This window comes from Boleophthalmus pectinirostris, unplaced genomic scaffold (genome assembly GCF_026225935.1).
Source record: "Boleophthalmus pectinirostris isolate CB_2022bp ecotype Guang Dong unplaced genomic scaffold, ASM2622593v1 HiC_scaffold_4, whole genome shotgun sequence".
NCBI lineage: Eukaryota > Metazoa > Chordata > Actinopteri > Gobiiformes > Gobiidae > Boleophthalmus > Boleophthalmus pectinirostris.
In genome coordinates, this window is record NW_026571353.1 from 9,048,931 (window position 1) to 9,074,993 (window position 26,063).

Genomic DNA, 26,063 nt, shown 5'->3' on the forward strand with positions numbered 1-26,063 from the left:
CAGTAGCTCACACATCACAATATATAATAATAACAAAGAGTAAAGTTATTAATGTTTTGTGTGTTTTTGGATCACCTCAAAAGACTGTATAAAAATGTGAACTAGTGTGATGTCACCCGTAGCGTTCGGCTCCAGTCAAATGCAGCTCACAATGCTAATGGTTACAGGAGCAAATTTGGAGCCAGGCTCTATATTATGAATAGGGTTTTTATGAAGGACAAAATAGCTGAAAAAACACCAGGATAATGTAGAGCGGTTTAATACAAACATTTTCAGACCAAAGTGACGAGGCTCATTGCAGCAGTTAGAGAGAGAGGAGCAACAATATTCCAGTGTAAGTCAACATCCTATTTGCAACACGGCGGCTGGTGCGTTAGCTATGTCCATTTAAGCATACAATCTATGATTCCAATAAAATAAACAAGAAATAAATGTGTTAAAAACTTACAGGAGGGCCAAATCGACCCCTGGGACCAGCCGGACCTGGATCACCCTGAGAACAACAAAAGAAAAAAAAAATACACATGCAAATAAATACAATGAAATACATACGAATTTGTGGAATTTGTTGAAGTGTCCTCTGTCTTTTACCTCTGTCCCATTTCACTCCACGTCGTCCAATCCCCCCAGTGGCTCCGGGTGCACCCTAGCAGATCAAAATAATGAATTCAGAATTACAAAAAGCGTTATAAACATGAAAATTAACATGAAAATAATATTACACACTGGTGTTCCTGGTGGTCCTCTCATCCCATCATAGCCACACTCTCCCTGTATAAAAAGTCAGGCTCTTTCAGACAAAGAATAGATGCAACTCATATTTAAACTGTACAAATGTCCCACCTCTAGACCCGGAGCTCCTGGAAGTCCCTGAACGCCTTTTAAACCCAAAAAAACCCTGGCAAAAATACAGAAAATGTATCTCACACCAACCAAGGAGAATAAATATCACTCAATACACGATACCTGAATAGCAGGCTATGAAATGTATGAAATGTATTATATATTATTGTATTCTTAAAAGCTGGTTGGTTATAAATGACTTACAGGAGGGCCGACTGGTCCAGCTTCCCCAGGTTCACCTTTAGCACCCTAAACATACACAGAAAAATAACTAAAATAACAAAAACAACAAAAAAAATGCTATATATAAAGGCTGGAAAAATAAGTTAAAAGTAGAAATATAATGCGATAAAATTCTTTTAAACAAGGGTATTACATTTTATTTCTGCACTTTTCTTGGTAATTCTGCTGCCCATTCACATTTTCACCTAGTCTTAAGAAAATAAATGTATCATATTCAAACTTGCCACCGAAGGCAAAGATAAAATAAAATAAAATCGCAGTACAGTACTTTGTTTTATATTACCACATGGTCTTATATCAGTGTAATCCCTCAGTGGTCCCGGTAGTTTCCATAGTGGTCCATGGGCATATACTAGTCTATGTGCCCTTATACTTGTTCTGATACAGCTCAAGATTATACTAAAGCTATTCAGGAAAGGTTCATTTGAATGTGACTTTTTCATATCAATACTGAAAAGAGGATCTAGCTTCGATACTAGTTTTAATATCCATCAGTAACAGATTTTTTTAGACTTTTGACAACTTTGAAATCCAGCCAAATCCAGTTGTAGTTGTGACTAATTCGTCTCACCACCAGAGGGCAACATTTTTCAACTTGTGCTGAGGTTACAATTGAAAAGGCCATTGCTTTATTACTAATCATAATCAATAATATGCACCAACCTTTTCCCCATAGCTGCCTCTGTCTCCGCTTGGACCAGGCTCTCCGGTGAAACCCTGTGACCCCAGAAACAAGCGCAAGTCAGTTTTGCTTGGGGTAGGACACTTTAATATACATTTCATTGTACAATATTTGTTGCGATATTTTCTGGAGGATAACAAAATTGTGAATATACTACTATTTCCTTTTAAAATATCTTGACAAGACTTTGGTTCTGTCAACCAAAGTGCTTATAACAGTTATTTCTCCATGTAATCAGCACTAAAACAGAGCAAAGGATCATGGTCTATGTAGTTTCCTCAGTTTTTAGCTATATTGGTGCACTACAACTATTAATTCAAGCAGAGAGACTTGTAATTTGATATATTGTGATGGCCCACATATATGTGACATATAAGACACTTTTGGCATAGTATTTTTTATGAGTGTACACCTTGGGACGTAATGAGTTCAGAGTCTTTTGTTTCACCTCTGTCCTGTTTGGTCTCAGGAGTGTGTTAAAGTTACACTTTCTGATCAATGTTATAATGTTGTTTCTTCATTAAAAACAGACCTGGAATTGTATTTTGTTTGATTCACACATGTTTAACGCACAAACCCTGAATATCTAGGCCAGTTACTCCATAACAAATAGAAAACACTCAGGTCCCCCTAGAGATATCATGTGGTGATACAGGAAGTGCTCCACTGTGTTTTTAAACTCCATACCATCAGTTGAATCATTTGGATCACTTCAACCCTGGAACTGCCAATCTCTACTAATAAATAAGTAAATAAATAAATAATAAATAAATAAATAAATAAATAAAAGGTAGCTGATAACTTGAAAACTACAACTATATGACATCACAAGGTGGAACAGAGCATTTTGGAGATGTGGACAGACTAATAATGAAGCTCAAACATGAACAAATAAAACAAACCATAACTGCAGGTCTGTTTTTGATGAGGTAACCACATTCTAACATGGCTTAAACCTCACAAGAATCAATTTCCTGTAATATAGGACCTATAAAAGAGGTGCTACAACAATATAATCTTACAGGGCTATATGCATCTGTTTACAATTATTAGACTAATTATAGAAAAAAAATATTTTAAAACTGCATTCTCACACATATGCACTTTAGAGGGCTATTACAACCTGTTACATAGGACAGATGCACGCAGTTTCACTTGCAATTCAGAAGTAAGTAAATTATAATGTGAATATCTATCTTTACATGGACCTTTACATGGACTGTACAAATTTGAAAATCTGGTAGAAAAAGTGATACATTTTGTTGTGCTAACCCGTATCAGTTAATCAAAGGCTTTTTAGGAGCTATCTGGAAGACAAAGTACAATGAATTTTAAATCACTAAATCTTTAACATGTGCACAGATGTGAACAATTAGAAAGAAATTACTCACAATCAGAAAGAGATTAAGCACGTCACATGGAAAAATTTGTATGGCATTTCAGTAACCTGATAACTCCAGAAATCAGACAATGATCAGATTCTTTTACATCTTAACATTTGGTGACCCAATTAAAACAAACTATTTCCTTTTCAAAAAAATTGAAAAAGTCATATATTGTATTGCTTGTTTTTGAACTACTAGTACATGAGGCTAAATTGTTGTAGTATCACTAGACAGTGCAAGTAACCACTAGCCAGTGGTTACATGCACCCTCAAAAATTTAATTATTTTCAGATTTGTTTAGCTAAAAGACTATTCATATTAAAAGTAAACAACATTGTCATCTGATTTCTTCCTCATGATCCCTCTGATTACGCACAGTTAACATGCTCTTTAAGTAAGCTTAAGCCACAGCTACCAACTGAAATCCTAGTGAGCCAGAGTGCTGTAGATGTGCGGAGACACTTTTTTAAATAATCCATCCGGTCCTTGTATTTGGAGAGGTCGCTGGTGTTAGGCTAGCGCAAGTCAACGGTCACTGTTGGTCTGCACTACAAACAGTCTTACCCACTCCACAAAGCACCCAAGGCAAATCTATTATTGTCCATGTGAATGTCTGTGTCAATAGAATAATTTTAGAAGTAAAACTAACCTTGTATCTTAAATATATGTACTATTTTCTCAGCAACAGCGGAATTTTACTCTGCACTAGTTAGTTGTGATGTAATCAATTCACTTCAAAATAGAGTCGCGAGAGACCTGTTGTAGCTAGTTCTACTACTACTACAGTTGGATCGATCAGTGGATTACAAACCAACGATGTGGCAACATGGTAAATCAGGCGTAGGCTATCAGGTGGCCGCAGAGCTCCGCACTGTGGGGCTCAGCTCAGCCGTAGCCGAACATCCGAACATGGCCATATCTGGAACACGCATCTTCATGTGCTCTATGTGCTGCTATGGCAACTGCAGGTAAACAAACTATTATAGAGCCAGTAAGACAGGTGCCAGGTGATATCAGTCAGCCGCTACCAAGCTATCAGGAAATACAACTCACTGCTGCTGCTCAGACATAAATCCTTCAAATGCAAGGTTGGTTTTACCCTTACCCTACCTCTAACCCTAGCACCAGCAACCTCTCCAAATACAAGTACTGGATGGATTATTTCAAAAAGTACCTCCACACATCTACAGGTCTCTAGCTCACTAGGAAATGAGGCGCTATGTCCAAAATTCCGAACTGTCCCTTTAAAGGTCTAGAAATCAAACATGAATCAGATGTTTGTGAGTTTATAACCTGTAGTACTATGTAGTAGTACTATTTTTTTAATTCTTAAGAATTAAAACCTGAAGTTTCTTACCATGTCTCCTTTTTCCCCTTCTGGAGAATCGTCCCCTTTAAAACCTCTTTGCCCCTATGAAAAACAAAGAATTTTATAACCAATCAGCCCTGAGTAAAATATGCAAAAATCTGAATTCCCACCTTGAGTCCACGTAAACCAGGAGGACCCCGCCTTCCGTCCAGTCCTGGGGTCCCATCGGTGCCCCATCGCCCAGCCCGACCAAGCACACCCTTTTGCCCCAGGTGACCCTAAACACAGCAACTGTTAAAGGTGCACTGTGTAACTTTTCTGGTGTAGGTTAAGTCACAACCTCTTTCCATGGAGATTTTGACTAGAATGTTCCACAGTACAGCATTACGCTTATTTATCCACAGGGAGACAGCAGGTGAGGCTACATGTGTTTTAAGTCAATAAAAACACATGTTATTGAGTAAATGCAAGATGGATGGATTGTTTAATGCCACACAGGGACATTCCAGATGAAAGAAGAACATCTCCATAGAGACAAGCAGATGACAGACCCTCCACCAGGAAAGTTACACAATGCACCTTTAATGCAACAAATTCAGAAAAACTACACGTGTGCTTTTCTGATTAAAATATTCACCATGTCTCCTCTTTGTCCAGGCATTCCTCTGTCTCCAGGCTCTCCAGGAATACCCTAAACACAAAATAGGTCACTATATTGTTAGAAAATAAAGATTAAGTGGTGTTTTTTTTTCCATTTTCATTTAATTTATTGCATAGTTTTATAAACTGCAAAGAATGGTGCAAAGTATATCTAATTTATGAGATTTGAATTTTGCAAGTAAAAAGAAGGTATTTGAAATGGTTACCTTCTAAATGTACATGGATTTCAGTATCAGATAAGAAAACAAAGCAAAGTGGCATAAAGTTATTTTTAAATACACAAATTCATTATATAAAGCTGTGATTATAATGTACCAAATGTGGATCTATTTTCTTTGTCCATATGGAGTACTGTACACACATTATATGCAATTATAGTTAAAAAGACATTATGCTATTAAGATACTGTAGAATGATATTTTCAGGCATTTAGTATTGAACTATAACTATATATAAGTAGATTTTTTTTTTTACATTTTGTTCATTGTAAATCACAATATTGATCTAAAATAGCTTCATATTAAAAATTCACCTATTGACTTTCTGTTCAAAGCTGCAGAACTGAGAAGCCCCGGCTATTCTTAGTGGAATTTCACCATGGCAACCAACATATTTTCATTATTTTACAAGTTTATATTTCTGCCATGTGACATTTTTGAACTCTACATGTATCACTTGGAATTTTAAATATTCAAACAAGTGTAAGTATTCACAGAGAAGTGGGTGGAGACAGAGGGTAGGTGAAAACTGAAATTTTCTGAGTTGAACCCAAGATTACCCAAACATGCATGAATCAACTAAAATAAAAATGAAAGTAAGCTAACATTTTTGGTTAAAACCTTTAAAAGTCTTATATTGTGCAAAATTGACTCTGAGCTTTTAGTCGTGTGTTATAATGTTGTTACCTCCTCAGAAACATGTTGTGTTTGTCTGTCTACATCTCCAAAGCTCAAAATGCTCTGGTCCACCTTGTGATGTCATGAAGCAGTAGTTTTCAGGTGAAGAGCTATCTTTTGTTCGGTAGAGATAGTGAATTCCAGGACTAAAACATCCAAATGTTTCTCGTGAAGGTGTTTGGTGTTTAAAAACACAGTGGAGCACTTCCTGTATTGCCACATGACACCAGAAGATGCAACAGAGCTTTTTCCACATGAGAGAAGAACTCAGCCTAAATATGCAGGATTTGTGTGTTAAACATGTGTGAATGGAACAAAACACAACTCCAGGTCTGTTTGTGATGAGGAAACAACATCATAATGTGAATCAGAACAGAGAATAGCATAGTATGTATCCTTTACATAAAACAGATAGTGTGAAACTTACAGGTGGACCAGGTTTGCCCATTTGCCCAAGAGGTCCTGGAGGTCCGGGCATCACCTGGACGAACAAAAACAGTTGAAATACAGAGCTACTGATTCAAAAAACTGTCAAGTCTGAGCTACTCACGGGCCAGCCAGCTCTCAGCATCTGGTAGAACGGAGATCTCTGGAAGACACAAATATTTACATTTTTAAGATTCTTCATACACTTAAAAACAGTTAAATGCAATAATGTTTCCGACACCAAACTGGTTTAAAGTGCATTGATAACATTCTTGACCTCTCATCTAAAATCATCCAAAATTACACATATTTCACAGAATGTTCTTTATAGAAGAGGAATAAAATCAAAGCAAAGTTATTGTTGAGTTTTACTATTTTAAACTCACCTTCCAATTTTGACATGGCATTTATTTTGTCTAGAGGCAGTCAAACCTTTACACGCCTAACAAAACATCTGGCGTTTGTAGCACCACTAAATCTGAACCAGGACTACACCAAGTCTATATTAAAGCTTAACCAGCTTTGAAATACAACTAAATAGCATTGCTACAGAAATTCTTAACAAAGACCAACAATAGAGGACTAAATGAACCAAAAAAGGACTTCATGTACCACAGAAATAATCCATGTACTGTCACTTTGCAAACTAGTATGAAAGCATTTGCAATTGAGATTTTCCATTTCCTTTGTTGCCTAAAGCTGCACTATGTAACTTTTTGGTTGGGGGTCCAACTGTCACCTATTTGTTTGTATGGATATGACATTGCTCAGCCTGGAATGTTCCACAGTATGGCATTAAACAGCTCTACCATACATTTATTCCAATTACAGGTGGTTTTATAGCTCAAAAATACCTAGAAAAACAGGTATTTTGAGTGTGAGCAGAGTCACCTCTCCTCAGATCTCACACATAACTTGGTCTGGTTTGATCTCCATGAAGATAGAAAGGTTTAATGCCATACTGTGAAACATTTCAGACAAAGAAAGAACAGCTCCATGTACAAAAGCATTTGATGGAGCTTCTGCCAGAAACGTTACACAATGCACCTTTAAGGCACCTGTATCAATATTATTTAACATACCTCTATACAGATGAGTCTAATATCTTATTATGTATATTATTACAACATCTAAATATGAAAAGCTTTATTTTTATATCCGTCAGCCCGTGTTGTATGTTTTATTTAAGTCAATTTAGAAAAACACATCTTCTTCTGAGAGTCCTTTAAGTTTATGGCACCACCAAGAGCTTACTCCAGGTAGTGTTTGTGTTGGCGGATGTGTGTGGTGGTCCCATTGAAGGTCTTCGTGATGTAAGATGAACCTCAGACTGGCACTGCAGCCCCAGGACCTCCCATAAGCCTGGAGCCCCCCCACCACAGCCCCTCACAGCCCCTATAGTGTGCTCTAACGGGGCTCTAACACAGGGGCCTTTGACAGCTATAGCGACCTGCCTGGAGGAGCACCAGTCCAAGGCCCAACCAGGAGAGAGGTCTGGCCCCAGTCCAGACCCTGCCCTGAGAGAGACGTGCTCACGACAGGCTGAGCTCTGCAGTCTTTGTGTGTGATGCTGTCGACACATAGAGGCAGGGGCACTCAGAGCTGTCCAGGATAGAGTCCAATTCTACCCATGTGGTCACTATCTGCACACTCAGCATTTCTCATGTTTACGTTCAGAGACAACTGTGAATACAAGCAGGAAAGGTTGAAAGTGGGGCCACAAGATTCATAGCAATAAAAACAAAACTGTAATTGAATTGTTGCATCAAATATCTCAATTTTAGTTTTTCGCCTCTCGATGACAAAATTCAGACAGTATAATCTGATTAAATGTAGTGCTTGAGGTTCAATTATCACACACATTGTTAACTGTCTTTAAATTATTATAAAAAGGCAGAAATAATCCATTTACACCATTTTGATTTATTCATTTTTTGCTCTTTGTTAGTTGTTAGTATTATACACTCTGTACACTATGTAACTTTTCTGTTAGAGGGGCCATCAAATGCTTTTCTTCATGGAAATGTTCTTACTTTGTCTGGAATGTTTCACAGTATGGTATTAAACTTTTCTATCATCATGCAGACAAAACCAGACCAAGTTCCAGGTCAGATCTGTGGAGAGGCAGCCCCACTCACAGTCAGAATGTCTGTTTTTCTAGGTATTTTTGAGCAATAAAATGGCCTATAATTTAATAAATGTAAGGTAGAGCTGATTAATGTCATACTGTGGAACATTCCAGGCAGAGCAATGACATATCCATAGAATTAAGCAGGTGATGGACCCCAAACCAAAAAGTTACACAATGCACCTTTAATATTTTAATTTGTCACATTTCCAAAAGAACAATCCCGTCTCTATTCACAACCAACAAATAAAATTTGTCATGGGGACTGCCTCAAAAAATTACTTTATACAAACATGCTCTGAAATTAAATAAACAGAATTACAACATGGAGTATATAAACTACAGTAATGCACAAACCTCGGGTAAGACACTGACGGGCATTTTTAGTACATTTCTCTTAAATTGCCTTAAAAACATCTGAAAATTATTATCGGGCTACTCCCAGATCTAACTCTTGAATAATGCCAGTGGTTGTATTTGGAAGGGCATCCAGCATTAAAAAATACAAAGCACTGCAACTTCTATCCTACACAGAGATAAGACAGACAAATTATTTGGCTGAAGGAAATTGTCCAATAACATAACTTCATGGTGATATCAATAAAAAAAAAAAACACTGAACTTTTGGGTCCCTTTAAATCAAAGCCTAGTGTTTCCAAATCTCATTATTCCAGCATTGAAATGTTTAGATTATCAAAATGAGAGAGACACAGAGCAGATGCAGATCTCTACAGCACAATGACAAAAGTCTGTGCTGTTTTAGTGTTTACTTTATGCTTTAACTTTTCCAGGATGTCATGAGATGCAAGAAAGCTTATTGTATAAACATTAGGTAATGAAGGAAAGGTGGCTATATAAGTGCACTGTTGTCAAGAAGACTATGAAGCAAATCTGAGATTGAGAGTCTAAGATACAATCACAAGTTAAATGTGATGTGGAATTAGGATGCATTTAGAATAATAATAATGCATTTTAACAATTTCTCTAGGGCTGTCAATGCAAATGTGTCAACGGATGTGATTAATCAAAACAAATCCACAAATTAACACAAATTAATCACACGAGCTTACCTGACAGGAGAGACACTGTGCTCAAGAGCTGTGCTGATACATGCAGTTACATTTACACATAAAGTCCATCAGTCCTCACGAGGAGAGCACAGAGCGGTTGGTGGCTGTTTATGAAAGTGGAGCAAAAAAAGAGGTCTGACCAAACCAAACCAAACCATCATCAACCACTGAAACACCGCAAATATTAAAAGAGCCTTTTTTCAGTTTGACATTTAGATTTTGGTTATTAATAACAGCATCTAATTTGGGGATTTGGCTTCACCACAATGATTCATATGTTCTCTTTCCCACTGATTATACTGTATACTGTTTGGGAATATTTGTACATGGAGAAATTAGCTGTCAGGAATATAAAATCATGAGAACACAGGATCCACACAGGATATTTTTGAATTATTTTTACAACCTTCAATTGCCTTGAAAATGAACTATTTAATTTCTTCTAGTGGAGGGTCCTTACCACTGGATTTTCATCTCCTTTAAGGGATCCAAATCTTTTGGATCTGTGGAGCCATTCAAAAGAATGTCTCTTTTTACATTTATTTATATGACAGAAACCAAGGTGAGAACACATTTTATCTACAAAGTAATCACAGAGAGAATGAGAGAGAGAGAGAGTGTGTTTACCCAATGAAATGATGCAGAATCTAAATAAAACTCAAAATAACTGTTATTCTGATGTCAAATGTGTTTTTTGTGCAGAAAGCACAAAGCTCTCACTCATGTTGCCCACTCTGCATCTGTGCTGATTCACAAAAACTGGAAAAAAAAACATTTGGGGTTCCGGTTCCAACTATTCAGATTAAGGAGCCATTCAAAAGAGCCGATTCTTTCACAAACGTCACATCACTAGTCTCCACCTGCTGGTCTCAATGAAGATGTTATTTCTTTGCCTAGAATTCTCTAAAGTATACCATGATGACAAGCAGGTGATCCACCAGGCTGAGTTACAGATCAGATCTGTGGAGCAGCAGATTCACTTGCATTAACCTAATCTGATCCCCACCAGAAGAGATACATAGTGGAGATTTAACAGGTCTGTAAAAGTCTATACTACATTTGGGGGCTATAACACTAAAAATGTTATTCTCTTGAGGACATTAGAGTAATTATATTCCTTCATTCATGTTTTGTGATTGGCTAATTGTCACAATTCATATTTAAATATGCATTACCTCAGTCATTCAGCCCTAGTTCAGCACTCTCATAGTTTGGGCCAATGCAGAGTCTGATAAACAGAACAGTATATAGTATTTGGACATTTACACTCACCTTAAAAGCAGCCCAGTCCTCCTCAGTGTTCCTCCACAGAAACAGAGACGGGGCACCTGGCACTCCAGGGGGTCCTGGGTCCCCACGCTGCCCGTCCAGACCAGGAGGACCATGAGAACCCTGAAGAGAAGATAATGAGATGTCGTGTCGAGTAGTGATAAACAACAGAGTCTAGGTGGATTTCCTCCATCACTTTAAAGCATCCAGCTGCCCATTTCTTGCTCTCTGGTCAGCCAACATTAAACCCAATGTTGGTGGTGTGGAAATGTTTTCTTTTGTTTGTAATCCAGATAATCCCTGGTTAATTTAGGTAATATGATGCATAAACTACAACTGAATAAACTTGAACTATGATTTCATTGTCAGAAAGCACAGTATTAATCACTGTAACAGTGGCTATAGTAAAAAGTGAAGTAGCAGTTGTAAGTTTGTGATAAGAGAGTCTTACCTTGTCACCTTTTAATCCAAGTGGTCCTTGTATCCCAGGACATCCCTACAAGAAATATATGTATATTGTCAGAACCACCTTTAAGTCACTCAAAGAACTTTATATAAGGAACCACTCACCCATTCACACTGGGTGAGTGGTCTCTAACCCAATGAGAGCAGGATTCCCCAACCTTAGGATCAACTGAGCCCTCAATATGGTTTGAATATTAATCCAATATGACTTGCATAGTACTGTTTATAATTTTAGTCAAATAAAGCCCTTGAATTGTACCATGAAGAGTTGGCACATTTTGTCAAACCCGACCATCATAATAATGACTGTGTATGGGAATCTTACAATCCTCTCCCCACGAGCAGTGGACGTGCTCCAAGAGTACAGGCACAGATAAAAGGTCTGAAGGGACTCAATAATCTATTTATTTATTTAGTGTTTTTATTGGTATGGATGTGAGAAAGTGTCTATATTTATTTGTTTTAACTGCTGCAATTTTGCTCTGTTGAAGTTTCATTGTATTTTGTACAATGACACTAAATCTCATCTAATCTTACAGGACATCCTGTTTATGGGATTTCCAGAACTGAACTTTGATTACTTACATTGAGAACTTGCTGCTACTTTTCTTTAAAGTCTGCCTCTTTTTATATATTAATTTCACATTTATTTTGTGCTAAAATAAAAATTGTATAGCTTTGGAGTATACTACCACAACCATGGTTAATCTCATTTTTTTTTTTTCTTTTTTTAATTGCTGTTCCCAAGGTCAATTTATGTATTTACAACATTTATGCCCCAAGAACCAAATCTCAAAGAACCAAATCTCTCAGATCTCATATTGCCCACTCTGGCACCAGTGTTGACCAACCATGACCAGCACTGTGACTAAGTGGTCAGTGGTTCGCGGTTCAATTCCCAGAACGGACTGGGCCTTCTCTGTGGGTCAGGTTGGCCCATAGTGGCTGTGTTACATCCATCTATTCTACATACATCTATTTCATAGAACAGCGGTCTGTAATGACAAATGAAGCAGTCTACAGGTAATATTTTTTTCAAACCACAAAAGCTGCAATTTTTTAAAGGCGCAACTTTTCTGGCTGAGGTTCGGTCAAATGTGTTTCTCCATGGAAATGTTATTGTTTTGTCTGGAATGTTTCACAGTATGGTATTAAACCTTTCTATCTTCATGGAGCCCAAACCAGACCAAGTTCCAGGTCAGATCTGTGGAGAGGCAACATCGCTCACGGTCAGAATGCCTCTTTTTCTAGGTATTTTTCAGTTATAAAACCACCTGTAATTGAAGAAATATAAGGTAGAGATGTTTAATGTCACACTGTGGAACATTCCAGGTAGAAGCGTGACATATCCACAGAAACAAGCAGGTGATGGATCCTCCACCAGAAAAGTTACATAATGCATCTTTAAGCAACATAATTTCCTCCGCAAACAACAAAATCTCCTTTCTTATTCTCCATACATGTTCTGAAACGTGACTCTTGTATTTGTCTGTCAGTTAATATTTCAGTCTTCTTGTAAATTTTTCTGGATAAGCTTAAAATATGAACTTTGAACAGAATCCTATTATGAAAACAGAAATACTTGTCATAAAAATATCAGGTACATATTTTTTTCCACATCACTCAACCCTAATACATGTGACTCATAATGCTTATATAGTTTCGATAGACAGCCACATTATATTGTCCTCTGTAATCTTTAATTGCATCTTAACTAACATGATATGGTATTATTGGACACTCACTTGCTTGCCCGGGAGTCCCATGAAACCAGGAGGTCCTTGGTGAACTCTATACAGTCTCTGGTCAGTTCCATACACAATATTTCCACCATCCAGCTCTGGTATCTTTGATGGTAAATCTGTATCTAGAATCACTACATTGTCCGTCTCCATGTAAGGTGAAAGTGGCTCCTCCTCGTGGTCGGAAACTTCAAGGTCTTCATACAAATCAATGCCCATAATTGAATGGAAATCTGGAGTAAGTTCTTGGTCCATATCATCTCGATTCGTTGTAGTTTCTCCGTGACTTTGTAGCAGGTCATTCTGGGAGAAAAAACAGAAAATTTGAAAGTTATAGCAATGACGATGAAGCGGATGTTTTCAAGTTAACAGTTACTTTTTAATTTTAGTTTAGTAGAGTTTGGCAATTGTAAGGCTGAAGTCAACCAGGTGATTCTATTAAGGGGTATGGAGTTTTAAAATACAGTGGAGCACTTCCTGTAATACCACATGAAATCCCAAGGTGGAACCGAGAGTGGGCCTCAAACGGATGCAGCATTTGTGTGTTAAACATCAGTGAAAGAAACAAAACACAATTCCTGGTATGTTTTGATAAGGAAACATTATAACAGATCAGAAAAAAGCATAATATTGGCCCTTTAATCAATCATATAATAACAATAATATACCAATTTTTCTGTGTCAGAAGGACCACATTAAAAATTGTTTTTATAGGCAAATAGGTGTAAGAGTGTGTACCTTTTTATTTAAAAAAATAATACATTATTATTATCTGATTATTACTGACCATTTAAGTTTACCCACTGGTTCGTGGTGGTCCAGTGGCTGCTGGGACAAAGTCACTTTTTGATCAGTCAGCGTCAACCAAGAACTCTAAGATCTCTCAAATCTTCCACAATTCCTACTATTACCTACTATTTGAAAAAAAAAGTACAATATACTCAATAATTTTATATACTCTATAATTGTCACAATATTTGCCAAATGTGCAGAAATTTTTCATAATTACAATCATAAAACACAAATTCAAACAAATATTTTTTTTTACAAACGTGAAAAGTCCGTTTGAGTGGACCTACCTATAGATTTGAAAAAAATGACGACAACATGGGCATATACCAGTATCAAATGAAAAAAAAAAAACTAAACAAAACCGTGAAACACTGTTCTTGAAAATAAGGAAACTACTGACAGTAATAAAGCCAACTGCCTAAATGTCAGCTCAGATGACGTCATGTCTCATCTTTGAGCAAACAGTTCATTAAAGCGTCTTTATTTGAGACTGTCCATGCACGGCCCCTCTGCCCACACTGAGGTTAGGCCCTGGGCTGCAGTCAGAGCCTCACTGTAAGAGCTGCCAATGTCATCAGCTCCAGGGAGACCTCCTCACACCAGCCCACACCAGCCCACACCAGCCCACACCAGCCCACACCAGCCCACATGGACACTTTATCAGAATATTTATTTGTGCTGCTTTGGTTACCTGTCCTAGAAGAGCACGCATTCACCAGGGCCAGAAAGAGACCAAATGTACAGACTACTTTCATCGTTTACATCATATATGAATAACTTTGTTTACATTGGTTTATGTACAAATAATGGTAAAAGTATAACAGAGACCCTCATCCATCAGACATAAAGTATGACTCAATTTTTCTAAGACAAAAATAGTCACCTTGAATCATTCATTTTGGGGTACAGAGTATTTTTTTAAAAAGCTGCAGATGGGAACTGTATGAATAAAGCCATCCAAAGTCTGAATGAAGTTTAGTCATTTTGCAGCTATTTTATGCCCACATATTGTTTTTTATTACAAGACATGCATCAAATTAAACATGGATCTTAAACAGAGTTCCCAAATGTTCATTACTATGCAGAATTTACACCTAGAGCTACAGTGACACATAACATAGGCAAAAAATATATATTTGATGGTGTCAATTTAGAGGCATCAGAGGTGCCCGTGCTGCACCAGCCTCTGTAGGGCTCCGCTCTATGTCCCCACAGCTCTATGTTCCCACATTTGTTGGGTTGTATGATAATGGTTAGGGCCTGATTTTGAGTTCATGGTTAAAAGTGCATTGTGTAACTTTGCTGAGGGTCCTTCACCTGCTTATCTCTGTAGAAATGTTATTGCTTTGTCTGGAATGTTTCACAGTATGGCATTAAACATTTATAACATCATGGAGACCAAACCAGGTCAAGTTCCAGGTCATATCTGTGGAGAGGAAACCCCGCTCAAAGTCAGAATGTCTGTTTTTTTTTGTTTTTTTTTTTTTTTTTTAGATATTTTTGAGCAGTACTGTGAAATATTCCAGGCAGAACAATGACATATCCATAGAAACTGGCAGGTGATGGACCCTCCACCAGGAGTTACACAATGCATGTTTAAGGTTAGGACCAGGGTGAGAGTGAAATATCTTTTGAATGTGAGCAAACAGGACTGTGGGGACATAGGTAAAGGGAGCCTGGGAGAGATTGCAAGATCACTCAAACATGAATAGATGACATATTAAACCTCGTCAGGCATGAGAGAGATTTACATAATATGCATAAACTGCGCTGGTACACTTAGACTTAGGGCATATTGTAAGTATTTTGCCCTACACTCACAAAAGTTTTGGACTCATATTTTTAACCTTCATTAAAAGTGGATAGGGAAGCACACACCGTCCACGCAAGGCATACGTATGAAGCACAAGGTCACGGGCACGTAGATTTGAGAAAGTAGAATCCAACCTATTTTTACAGTCCATGATAAAAGTGAGAAAAAAGTGTAAATAGACTCAAAGGTTAAAGAAATAAAATAAGGTGCACCTGGTTCTATACAATATCATCAATGGGTCATTCATTTGGTCGGAAAAGCCAAAGCTGAACGCTCTTTGCCTTTGAACCTGATGACTACCCATAATCCCCTGGACGCTGATACTGTACTATGTGGCATTAATAGAGACATAATGGAGGTGCATATTTCCCGAGAGCAGTGCTGGACAAAGCTCCTTTATGTCACACAGGCGGCCATTGTAGGAGCAGCTCTGCAGGTCTACAGCAGACACTTGATCTGTGCACACCTGAGTCCATTTGTCCTGCTAATCTGACCACTGCTCAGACTCATCACTTCAGACATGATTGTGCATACACTGTACTTATATGCAAGGTTTAATATTCACATTATAGTCTCTTGTATTGCATAGCTTTCTCTCTTTATTTAATTTCTTTCAATACTTCAAGTCGAGCCATACTATACACATATGTTTTTAATTCCTTCCATTACTTCAAACTAGGGATCGTCCAGTATGGATTTTTTGAGCCAATAACTGATGCTTGCCAACACATTATGCTTTTGTAATCTATAGCATATACCAAATTTATATAAAATTATAGTGAAGTGCTTTCGTAAAAGATATAACTAAATGTGTTTATCTCTCTTTTATATCTCTTCATACACATTCATATTCTTGCTCTGTTCAAAAAAGACAAAACTGAAACTGGGAATGACACATTGGCACACAGAAACTAGAGCCATGCCATGGACTGTAATGGACATAGCCGCTAGCCGTCTTCCAAACAGGAAGTGAGCATAGGCGCACTTTTGGCTCCATCAACTCAGCTCCAATTCACTTTGTACTGGAAAAAAAATGCTGCTGTCAGACTCGTCTTGTTGGTCTTAAAATGTTCATATTAACCCGTTCTACATGATTTTGGGGTTTTTATTTCTCTTTTTGTCCATAAATCAATTCCTATTCCTAATATGGAACTCGCCTCCAAATTTGCCCATATAACTGAAGCCTTAGTGAGCTTCATTTGACTGGAGCCAAACGCTATGGGTGACGTCACACCAGAGTCCTGCACAGGTCCATTTTTGGAGACTCACACCCGCCCGCACCTGTTCCCACTCGGACCCGTTAACATTCCACTCGTTACCCGCCCATGCCCACGATAAATCACACACAGATTACAAGCTTTCTAACTGAAGCATCCATCAGAATACGAACTGAAACGTTACGACCTCAAGAATTACAATCATGAAATGAAATGAAACGGTTACACTTTCTTCAGTACAAACACGTATTCACAGACGCGACTTTACTGTCATCACTTCACAGGCAATATTTACTGAGCAAAAGAAACATTGATCGAGATGCCTCACTTTTGCGCTGCACACGCCACGAACTGAACCAGGACTAAACCAGGACTAACCCAGGACTGATTCCAGGACTGATTCCAGGACTATACCAGGACTAAACCAGGACAGAACAGGACTAAAACAGGACTAAACCAGGACTAACCCAGGACTGATTCCAGGACTAAACCAGGACTAAAACAGGAATAAAACAGGACTAAACTAGGACTAAACCAGGACTAAACCAGAACAGAACCAGGACTCACTGTTGGGACAGGTCCAGAGGTATGCCCGCATAGTCAGTCGGGTGACCAGGAGCAAAAGGACCGGCTCAGAGCTCCGTGCGCACAGAGGTAAATGCAGCTGTCGCCCGATCATGCTTTGCAGACACCCTGCTCCGTAGGCTCAGGGTTCTCTCTCTCTCTTAAGTCCAACATTAGTCCTGGTGTAGTCCTGTTTTAGTCCTAATTTAGCACTGACCCGCCTGTGTGTAATCACTACCCGCCTGCATACCCGCCCGTAAAATTCCACAACGTTAAAACCCGCCTGTTTCACCAACTATTTGCCTGTACCAGACCCGGTGCAGGACACTGCGTCACACTCCCTTAGTCTACTTCTTTAGGCACAAAAAATATCAAAAAATCACTGATAACCGATATACCATCCCTACTTCAAATTGAGCTGTACTTTACACTTTCCATTTTACATTCTCTGTCTCTTCCCTGTCTCTTCATATTGAGGTACTATAACCTTTATTTAATGCAGTATAGTATCTGGGACAACAGTAGTGCTATAAGAGTTCAATACAGAAGGTTGCCAGTTTGGTCCTACGGCACATAGTACAGACTGATGTGACAATCTGCCCAATCACGGTCCAACAACTACTGTGGAAATCCGTTATTATCAAGAAAGCAGACTTTGTTTTATTTAATTTTTTTTTTGACAAAAGTTATGCCACATCCAACCAGAAGAGGGCAATCAGGAAATCACCAGCCGGTTGTTTGGTCCATTCACCATCAGAAGGAAATCCATAGAAAGTAGATTAACAATATGTAAATAAGAATCTAGAAAATTCTAATTATTGTCAACTATAAATAAAGTTGGCAGTTGGTGTTGTTTAAACCTGAAACATATTCAGAATATTACATTTATAATCATTAGAATATTTTAATAAATAAATGACTATGAAGCGCAATTTTTTTGGACATGACAAGATTGCAGCATTGTCCCACTGACCAAATTTGTGCAATGTCTTCCAACTTCCATACCACACCATACTGACTCCCACTTCAAATCATCATGTCTGCACAGTAAATCAAGTGCAGTGTATGAGAGATGGAGAAACAGAGCGAGAGAGACAGAGACAGAGAGAGATGGGGAGACAGAAACAGAGAGAGAGAGAGAGAGAGAGAGGAGAGCACAGCTGGTCAAACATCTTCCATCATCTTCCCTTCATCAGTGACAGAGCACTAGAGGGAGACAGCGCGGCACTGAGGGTCGACTTGCATAAAAACAGGAGGTCCACAGGCCAAGAGCAGGTCAGCAGACACCATCCATTAACAACTAATATGGGTCAAAGTCACAGATGCTTGTGGGACAAGAAATGAACAATGTTTGCACTGGAGAAAAGGATCCTTAATAATACACAAATAAAATAAATTCGAGTTAGAAATATTAGCTCGGGATGATGCAATATACAATCATTTTCAGGCAATAAAGATATTACAAAATCGTCAAAGTATGTATGATATTATATTAAAATTCCAAACACTTGAACTGTTTGCATCCCCAGGTATGAGGTAAATATGTTCAAATCAAATATAACTTTTACTGGTAACAATTGTAATGCTGATTTATTCTTCATTATAAACATCGGGTATGGTAAGTTGTTGATGTTTGGTGGTTAGGTCCTCAAGGTAATGATCCAATCAGAAAGGAATGAGCCTCACATGAGTCTCTCATTTGGGTTGCCAGTTTCAGTGCCGAAATCCAGTTGGTTTAACCCTAAAATGACTCTCTCTGATCTGAATGGCCACTGCCTAAACTCCAGCACCTGCAGCCAACCATGAATCATCGTTACTACAGCCTCAGGTTCAGTTGTGTTACCTTAAAAAACTCTAAGAGTGCAGGATACATGTCACTTAAAAAAAATATATATATATATCTGATGCACTAAGGTCAGACTGGACAGAAAAAAGATTTCACAGATATTAGCACCGGTATATTTCCTTCCATAGATGTTTCCACAACCAAGTTCATAGCATCAAGCATCATACTCACAGTAAAATATAATTAGTATTTTGTATCAAGATAAGAAGGTATAAGATAAGAGAACTTAAATTTGTCCAACAATGTACTTTTTAAATTGTATTTTTTGCAAAAGCGATGTATAAATAAAATGTATTATAATTATTATTAATAAAAAAAACTGCAGTGTTGCAACAAAAAATTAAGAAAAAATGCAAGCTAAACCTGAAAATGTACTGCATACAGAAGAAAAGACATGAGAATACTAAATCTTTAAATATGAAAAAATTTATGTTGACACAGCAATAGTAGCATCACAATGTACCATAAGATTTGCTACAAAAGTATGACTTACTTTTAACTCTCAGTGAATTCCAAATAAAGGAGAATCCTTGATGTAAAGACCACTGTTAATTCAGATATGCAATCAGTATATATTTTGTATAAATCTTCACAAAAAGTAAATACTCAACCATATAGAGTTTACTTGAATGCTCTGCTGTCACTCCTGCACGTCAGTCTTAGTAACATTATACCTCTATCCATCATTAATAATATTTCCAATCAATAATAAATTAGTTAACAAGAAAAACACCAGTTGAGCTTAAAACTAAAATGTCAATGCATCTCACACAACTTTGCAATCCATTCAAACTTATAGCAGCCTCACGCCCCTTATATTTCAATACATACTTCCTCAGTCTGTTTCCCATCTACGGGCTGTCCCACGTGGAGAGGGTCGAGGAGCAGGAGGTAACCCAGAGCACAGGTTAATGTTATCCACATGACTGCAGCATATCCAGGAGAGAGTAGGGCCAGAGAGCAAGAGCTGTGTCCAGTCACTGTACCCTCCTCCTCCCCTCTACCCCTCTATACCTCTGCCTCTCCTCCCCTCCCAGATTCAGACACTCCCCAATACTTACGGGACAGCCCAAGAGGATGAGGTATGTGAGCCACATACAGTATTCAAGTAGGCAAAATCTACATATCATTTTGTTGAGGTAGTAAAAAAAAATAGCAAATTGAAACTTTCTATGTGAAACTAATTATAAATACTCACATTACTTTAATTGAATTGTTGAGTACTTTTCTGAATAGATTTTTAGCTCTGCATTTGTAACAGAGTATAGTAGTAAATGTAGCTGTGTAATTGTAATTAAGTAAGTGCAACTAGTTACACTTTAAATCATAGAAGTTGTTTTTTTGTGATCAATATTTTATATATATGTTTGGCTTACAATAAATGACCCTTATCCCTCATTACCGCACCCTGCCCCAGGACCCATACCCCCTAACCCCCAGGTATATTAATCAAAAAAATACATACATATATATATATATATATATATATATATATATATATATATATATATATATATATATATATATATATATATATATATATACACATTAACATACATATACATATAATAACAGAAGTATAGAAGTTATTAATGTTATTGAGTACTGCATCTAATTGTCGTAACTACTGTCTCTGTGTCTGTGTCTCTGAGATCAGATAATATGCAGATTGCTTTTTGATTAATTAGCAGGTAATTAGATATTAATAAGTGTACCCTAAAATAAAGTGTTACCAAAAGTTTGATATAAAATGCTTCTAAAATTGTGTTTAAAAAGGTAATTCCTTTCATGTATAATGTTTACTTTTACTCACGTACAGTTTTGTCATTGTTAAGTAACTGTACTTTAACTTGAGTGCAAATTTTCAGTCCTCTGTCCACCACTGCAATTTTATAACATTTTCCAAATGTAGTTAAGATATGCATTATTTTTTAATAACTAAAATCCAGTTCACAAATTGCACATTTCACACATGTCTAGGACAATAACACAGAACATTAAATAGGAACTGCTAAACGAATACAAGAATCTCATATAGAACTTGTTTGTAGAGGTGATTTAACTAAAGGCTAAGCAGGTTTTAGACATAAGATAAAATATTAATGAAATAATGTATACTTTTGCAATTTGCACAACAATGTCCATTTGATGTCTTTTTAAAATCTTTAAAGATGTCACAGTAGTTATTTGAATTTTAATGAAAATCTTAAAAGCCAACATTTTTCCACTGTGTTTTTAAATTGCACCTTGCATGCACCTTCATTAGAATCTTTTGAGTGATTTCAGCCCTGGAATTGCCGATTTCTGCTACACAAAAGTTAAAAAGTAGCTGTTAACTTGAAAACTAGTGCTTCAGGACATCACAAGGTGGAACAGAGCATTTGGAATTTTAGAGATGTCGACACATGTATAATAAAGCATGGATGAAACAAAACACAACTCCAGGTCTGTTTTTGAGGAGATAACAGCATTCTAACATGGCTGACTCACAAGACTCAATTTTGCGTAATAAAGGACCTTCAAATGCTGATGTTCCTGGACTTCTGCAAAACACACACTGTGAAAAAAATGACAGTTAAGATATGTTTTGCCTTAACAAAATTATTGTACATTTTGCATACTTATAGGTGGCTTATATTTCCTTGGTTATGTTCATTGTCTTGGGTTGCTGAGGTATATATACATATAAATAATCAAACTATAATATAATTTGTAGACTAATCAAATTTGGTTGACAAAGAAACCATAGCCCTAAATATTCCATAATATTTACACTGAAATGCTTCACCAAAAACCTTGCTTCATTGTCATAACATATCAGCTTTTATTAATTAACATAATGTCAGTTCAAGTAGAGTTAATAAAACATAGCAAAAATGCAGCATCAACATAATTTCCAACATTGCAAATTGACACCATAGTGCATATAAAATACTTGTAGCATAAGCAGTATTTAAACCACCTTAAATGTTTTATTATTTAATTGGAAAGTAGATATGTTTGATGGTTAGGGTGGAGCCTGAACTGTCACCACATCCTCTACTGTCAGGGATTTCAAAATGGTTTGCACAAGTCTTATCTTTCATCTAATTTATATTTTTCAAGTCATCATCCAACCACAGAAAGATATCACTGTATACAGATCTTATCCAGTATAGCAATAATGCAGTATAGATATGGTATTGGAATATATTGTGTTTTTTTGTTTTAATTACAATAGGCCTTATCTATGAATCTTTTCTCAAAAAATGTTCATAACTTCCACTTTAAGAAGATGCTGAGAACTCTGTGCCAGATTCATAAAGCATTCTTAAGATCGCAAATTTCATCTTAAGTTAAAGTTGCACCAAATTCACCAACATCCAGCTACGAACACCTTTGCACTGATTTACATAGAAAATGAATATGCATTTAGTTAGAAACACCCTCTGAACATCCAAATATGGCCAGTACGGGTTTGGCATTATGATGTGCGAAAGCGAATGTGAGTGAGAGAGTGATCGAGGAAGTGAGGCAATTTCAAATGTCCAAACTCACCTACATACACTCATTGAGGTAATATTTAAGTCACAAACTTAATGAACTAAGCAGGCGCTATCGTATTTATCACACTTTCCGCAATCGTGGTAAATAGTGAGGGAGAGGGGACAGGATGAGGCCTCATAAGAGTGCGCTCTGGACATGGTGGGTCAGGGGGGTGATGGGGTGTTGAGTCCAGAGCAGTGACCAGTTGCAGGGCTGTGACAGAGGCCCATATGGAGGCACTGGGGCAGGGACAGACTGAGGCTCACTACAGCCTGTATGAAGTCTGTTAAACCCAATAGACCATATGCTCTATAAAACGCCTCAGAAATGTTATTGGATCACAGTCATATGTTTATAGGAAATAATTTAAGAAAACAATCATGAAGGAAATCATTTTTTTTGTTTTTAATATTCTAAAACAGACATGATGTTCACAGGATTTGTTCCTAAAGAAGGATATTTTCAGTTAAGAAAAAGTTTCATGAATGCCAAACTGGTGAAACACACAACCAGAGTGCAGCACACAGGCCACATGTCCACAGCCTCAGAGACTTTGCAGCCCAGAGTGGAATCTGGAGCTCTGAACTCTACAAGCTAAATAATGTTGTGAAAGTCCATCATCTCGGTGTAATCTGTTCTTTAGAGGTTCCAGAACCTTTGTCCAGGCACTGGGCTATTTGAGTGACTTCAACATAAAGTGGAATCTCCCAAATCTTATCAGGATCCATAAATCCCATGTCAACAATGCTGTGGACAGTCCTGTTAAGATGATGGTTCTTCTGGATGTTCATTTTAGGTTCCAGAATACTTTTCTCCAAGCACTTGGACATTTGGGTCCCACTTGTTTCCCCCATATTAGGTGTTTCATGCCAAATCATTTGCAGTGCATTGGGGGTTCCTACAATGGACATTGCGGAAATAGGTATTTTAAAAATAGAATAAAGACGAGATAGGAAATGGAAAAATCAGAGCTTGAGATATCAATGTAAAATTTATTTAGACTTTAGATTTTTATTTTCCCCAAGGGGAAATTCATTTTCATGCACACAGAGCTCATTTGACATACACAGCAGCAATACAGCACAACAAATACACACAAATTACAACAGACATTACAATACACTCAGCCAAGCTTGTTCAAAAGTGTGATGGCCGTGGGGATCAGGCTTGAGCCAAAGCGGGCACTTTTGCACCTGAGTGCCCTTTAGTACTTACAAACTGTATGTCAAGTTTATTTTTTCTTATCTTGTAACATTTTCATATATACATATTATGTGCAATTTATGCATAAAATGACCAAAAATGTACATATTTGGGGCAAATATGAAAAATTATACAGAATTGCTACACTGCATATTTGCAGAAGGTTACTGAATTTTCACAGTTGATCATTTCTTCATTTTCAGTTTAGGATTTTAACGCTTCTATCGAAAAGAAGAAGGTCTAGACACTACCCAATGCTATGTATCCATCACAAGATAAACGTTGCACTTGTATTTGTACCTCTCACTCCGCAGTGTGCTCACTGAGCTTCAGTGGATGTGAGTGAGAGACAGAGGTGATCAAAGGAGCTGGAAGTGTCTGCGATCAATAAAGTAGTTCTCCGCTGCACTGAGGTAAAATGTTGTAAAAGTCTACATCTGGAGAGCTCATGTGGATTCAACCAGAGCTCCACCCAAACTAGAAGATATAAGAGTTCAAATATGGGCCACTGGAGAATGAACATGCAAGTCTAGTCAAGAGGTGGGAGTTATTTACATTTACCGTAATTTCTGGAAAATTGAGCGCACTTGAATATAAGCCGCAGGTGTCCACATCTTCAAGCAAGTTTTTAAGTTCGGGCCAGCGTTTTTATTGCCTCTGAAAGTTTTTGTTGTCTTTTTGCATTGATTCAGTTCATTACACTGCTGTCTCAAATGTCTCACCATCGACTCACTGATGTTCAGTTCATGTGCAGCAGCTCGATTTCCTTCTTCAACAGACACATCGATTGCCTTTAACTTAAAAGCTCCATCATATACATTTGTTCATGTGTTTTCCATGAGGAGGGTGTGTGCATGAAGCTCAAATTAACTGTTCAAAACACAATCAAATTAGCATCTTCCTCGGCGCATCACCCTTGTTTCTCCCTGTGCTCTACTGCACGTCTCCTGCAGAAAGAGACACTGTCCTTCTGTATCATGTCAGTGTTATGCTCCAGATCCATGTGTCAGTCTTGTAGGATTTCAGCAGATTTCAGGCTCTTCCTTCGGGGGCTAGGTGTATTGATCAGGTATGAGTGGATGTTCAGCTACTGAAGTTTGAGACGTTTCTTCTCGACATTTATGCACTCACCTGCATTTATCACATATGGGTAAGACGTATCCCACTCACTAATGTTCATTTAACATCATAATTTATTTTATCACACAGCGATGACCTGTTTTAGTGCTGACAACATTTCTAACTAATGGTGCAACTTCATGTTAGCCCTTGATCCATGTGTGAACCGCACACAAGCAACGCTTTCTTCACTCAGGCTGCGTGTACATCCGCTGTGTTGCCAAACAATAATCCATCCATATATTAGTGGCATCGTTGTATAAGCAAAACAATGTGTGAGAAAAAAGGAGCGGCTTGTAGTCCATAAACTATGGTAATTAAATATATAAACACAAAAGACTATAGTTTAATTTAATGTTATCACAAAAAAAAAGAAATAAAAAATGCATTGAAAGTCTTGAAAAGTGGAATATGGAATTGTACTAAACCTAGATTCTATTATAAATGATATAAGTGAGAGCAGGTGTATACATTTACTTGAATTTCAGGATACATACTATAACTACATTGCTATAATGGAGGGCTTTGTAAACTATAATTCTGAGACAAAACTCATAAAGAAACCAGTTAAACAGTTCAATTCATTTAACACACAAACCCTGCATATTTAGGCTGAGTTCTTCCAGAAGAAAACACTTTGTTCCACCTTGTGATGTCATGCGGTAATACAGGAAGTGCTCCACTGTGCTTTAAAACTCCATACACCTTCACTTGAATCAGTTGGATGATTTCAGCCCTGGAATTGCCCATCTGAACTAAACATGTGTGAATGTGTGTTGCCCATCTGCTCAAACATGTGTGAATGAAGCAAAACACAATTTAAGGTATGTTTTTGAGGAGGTAACAGCATTTTAACATCGCTTAAA

At 37.4% G+C, this 26,063-nt stretch overlaps 1 protein-coding gene across 1 annotated transcript in view; it reads right to left on the reverse strand.

Moving 5' to 3' along the window:
• The window catches only part of LOC129411247 (collagen alpha-1(I) chain-like), a 48,067-nt gene that overhangs the window by 11,065 nt on the left and 10,939 nt on the right, over window positions 1–26,063 (reverse strand). Inside the window, exons 6-15 of the mRNA XM_055161488.1 lie at window positions 13,122–13,421; window positions 10,915–11,034; window positions 6,569–6,607; window positions 6,446–6,499; window positions 5,100–5,153; window positions 4,633–4,740; window positions 4,511–4,564; window positions 1,750–1,803; window positions 1,048–1,092; window positions 449–493 (exon numbers count right to left, since the gene is read on the reverse strand). Coding sequence (XP_055017463.1) covers window positions 449–493; window positions 1,048–1,092; window positions 1,750–1,803; window positions 4,511–4,564; window positions 4,633–4,740; window positions 5,100–5,153; window positions 6,446–6,499; window positions 6,569–6,607; window positions 10,915–11,034; window positions 13,122–13,421 — 873 coding nt within the window. The remainder of the gene's footprint in view (window positions 1–448; window positions 494–1,047; window positions 1,093–1,749; window positions 1,804–4,510; window positions 4,565–4,632; window positions 4,741–5,099; window positions 5,154–6,445; window positions 6,500–6,568; window positions 6,608–10,914; window positions 11,035–13,121; window positions 13,422–26,063) is intronic.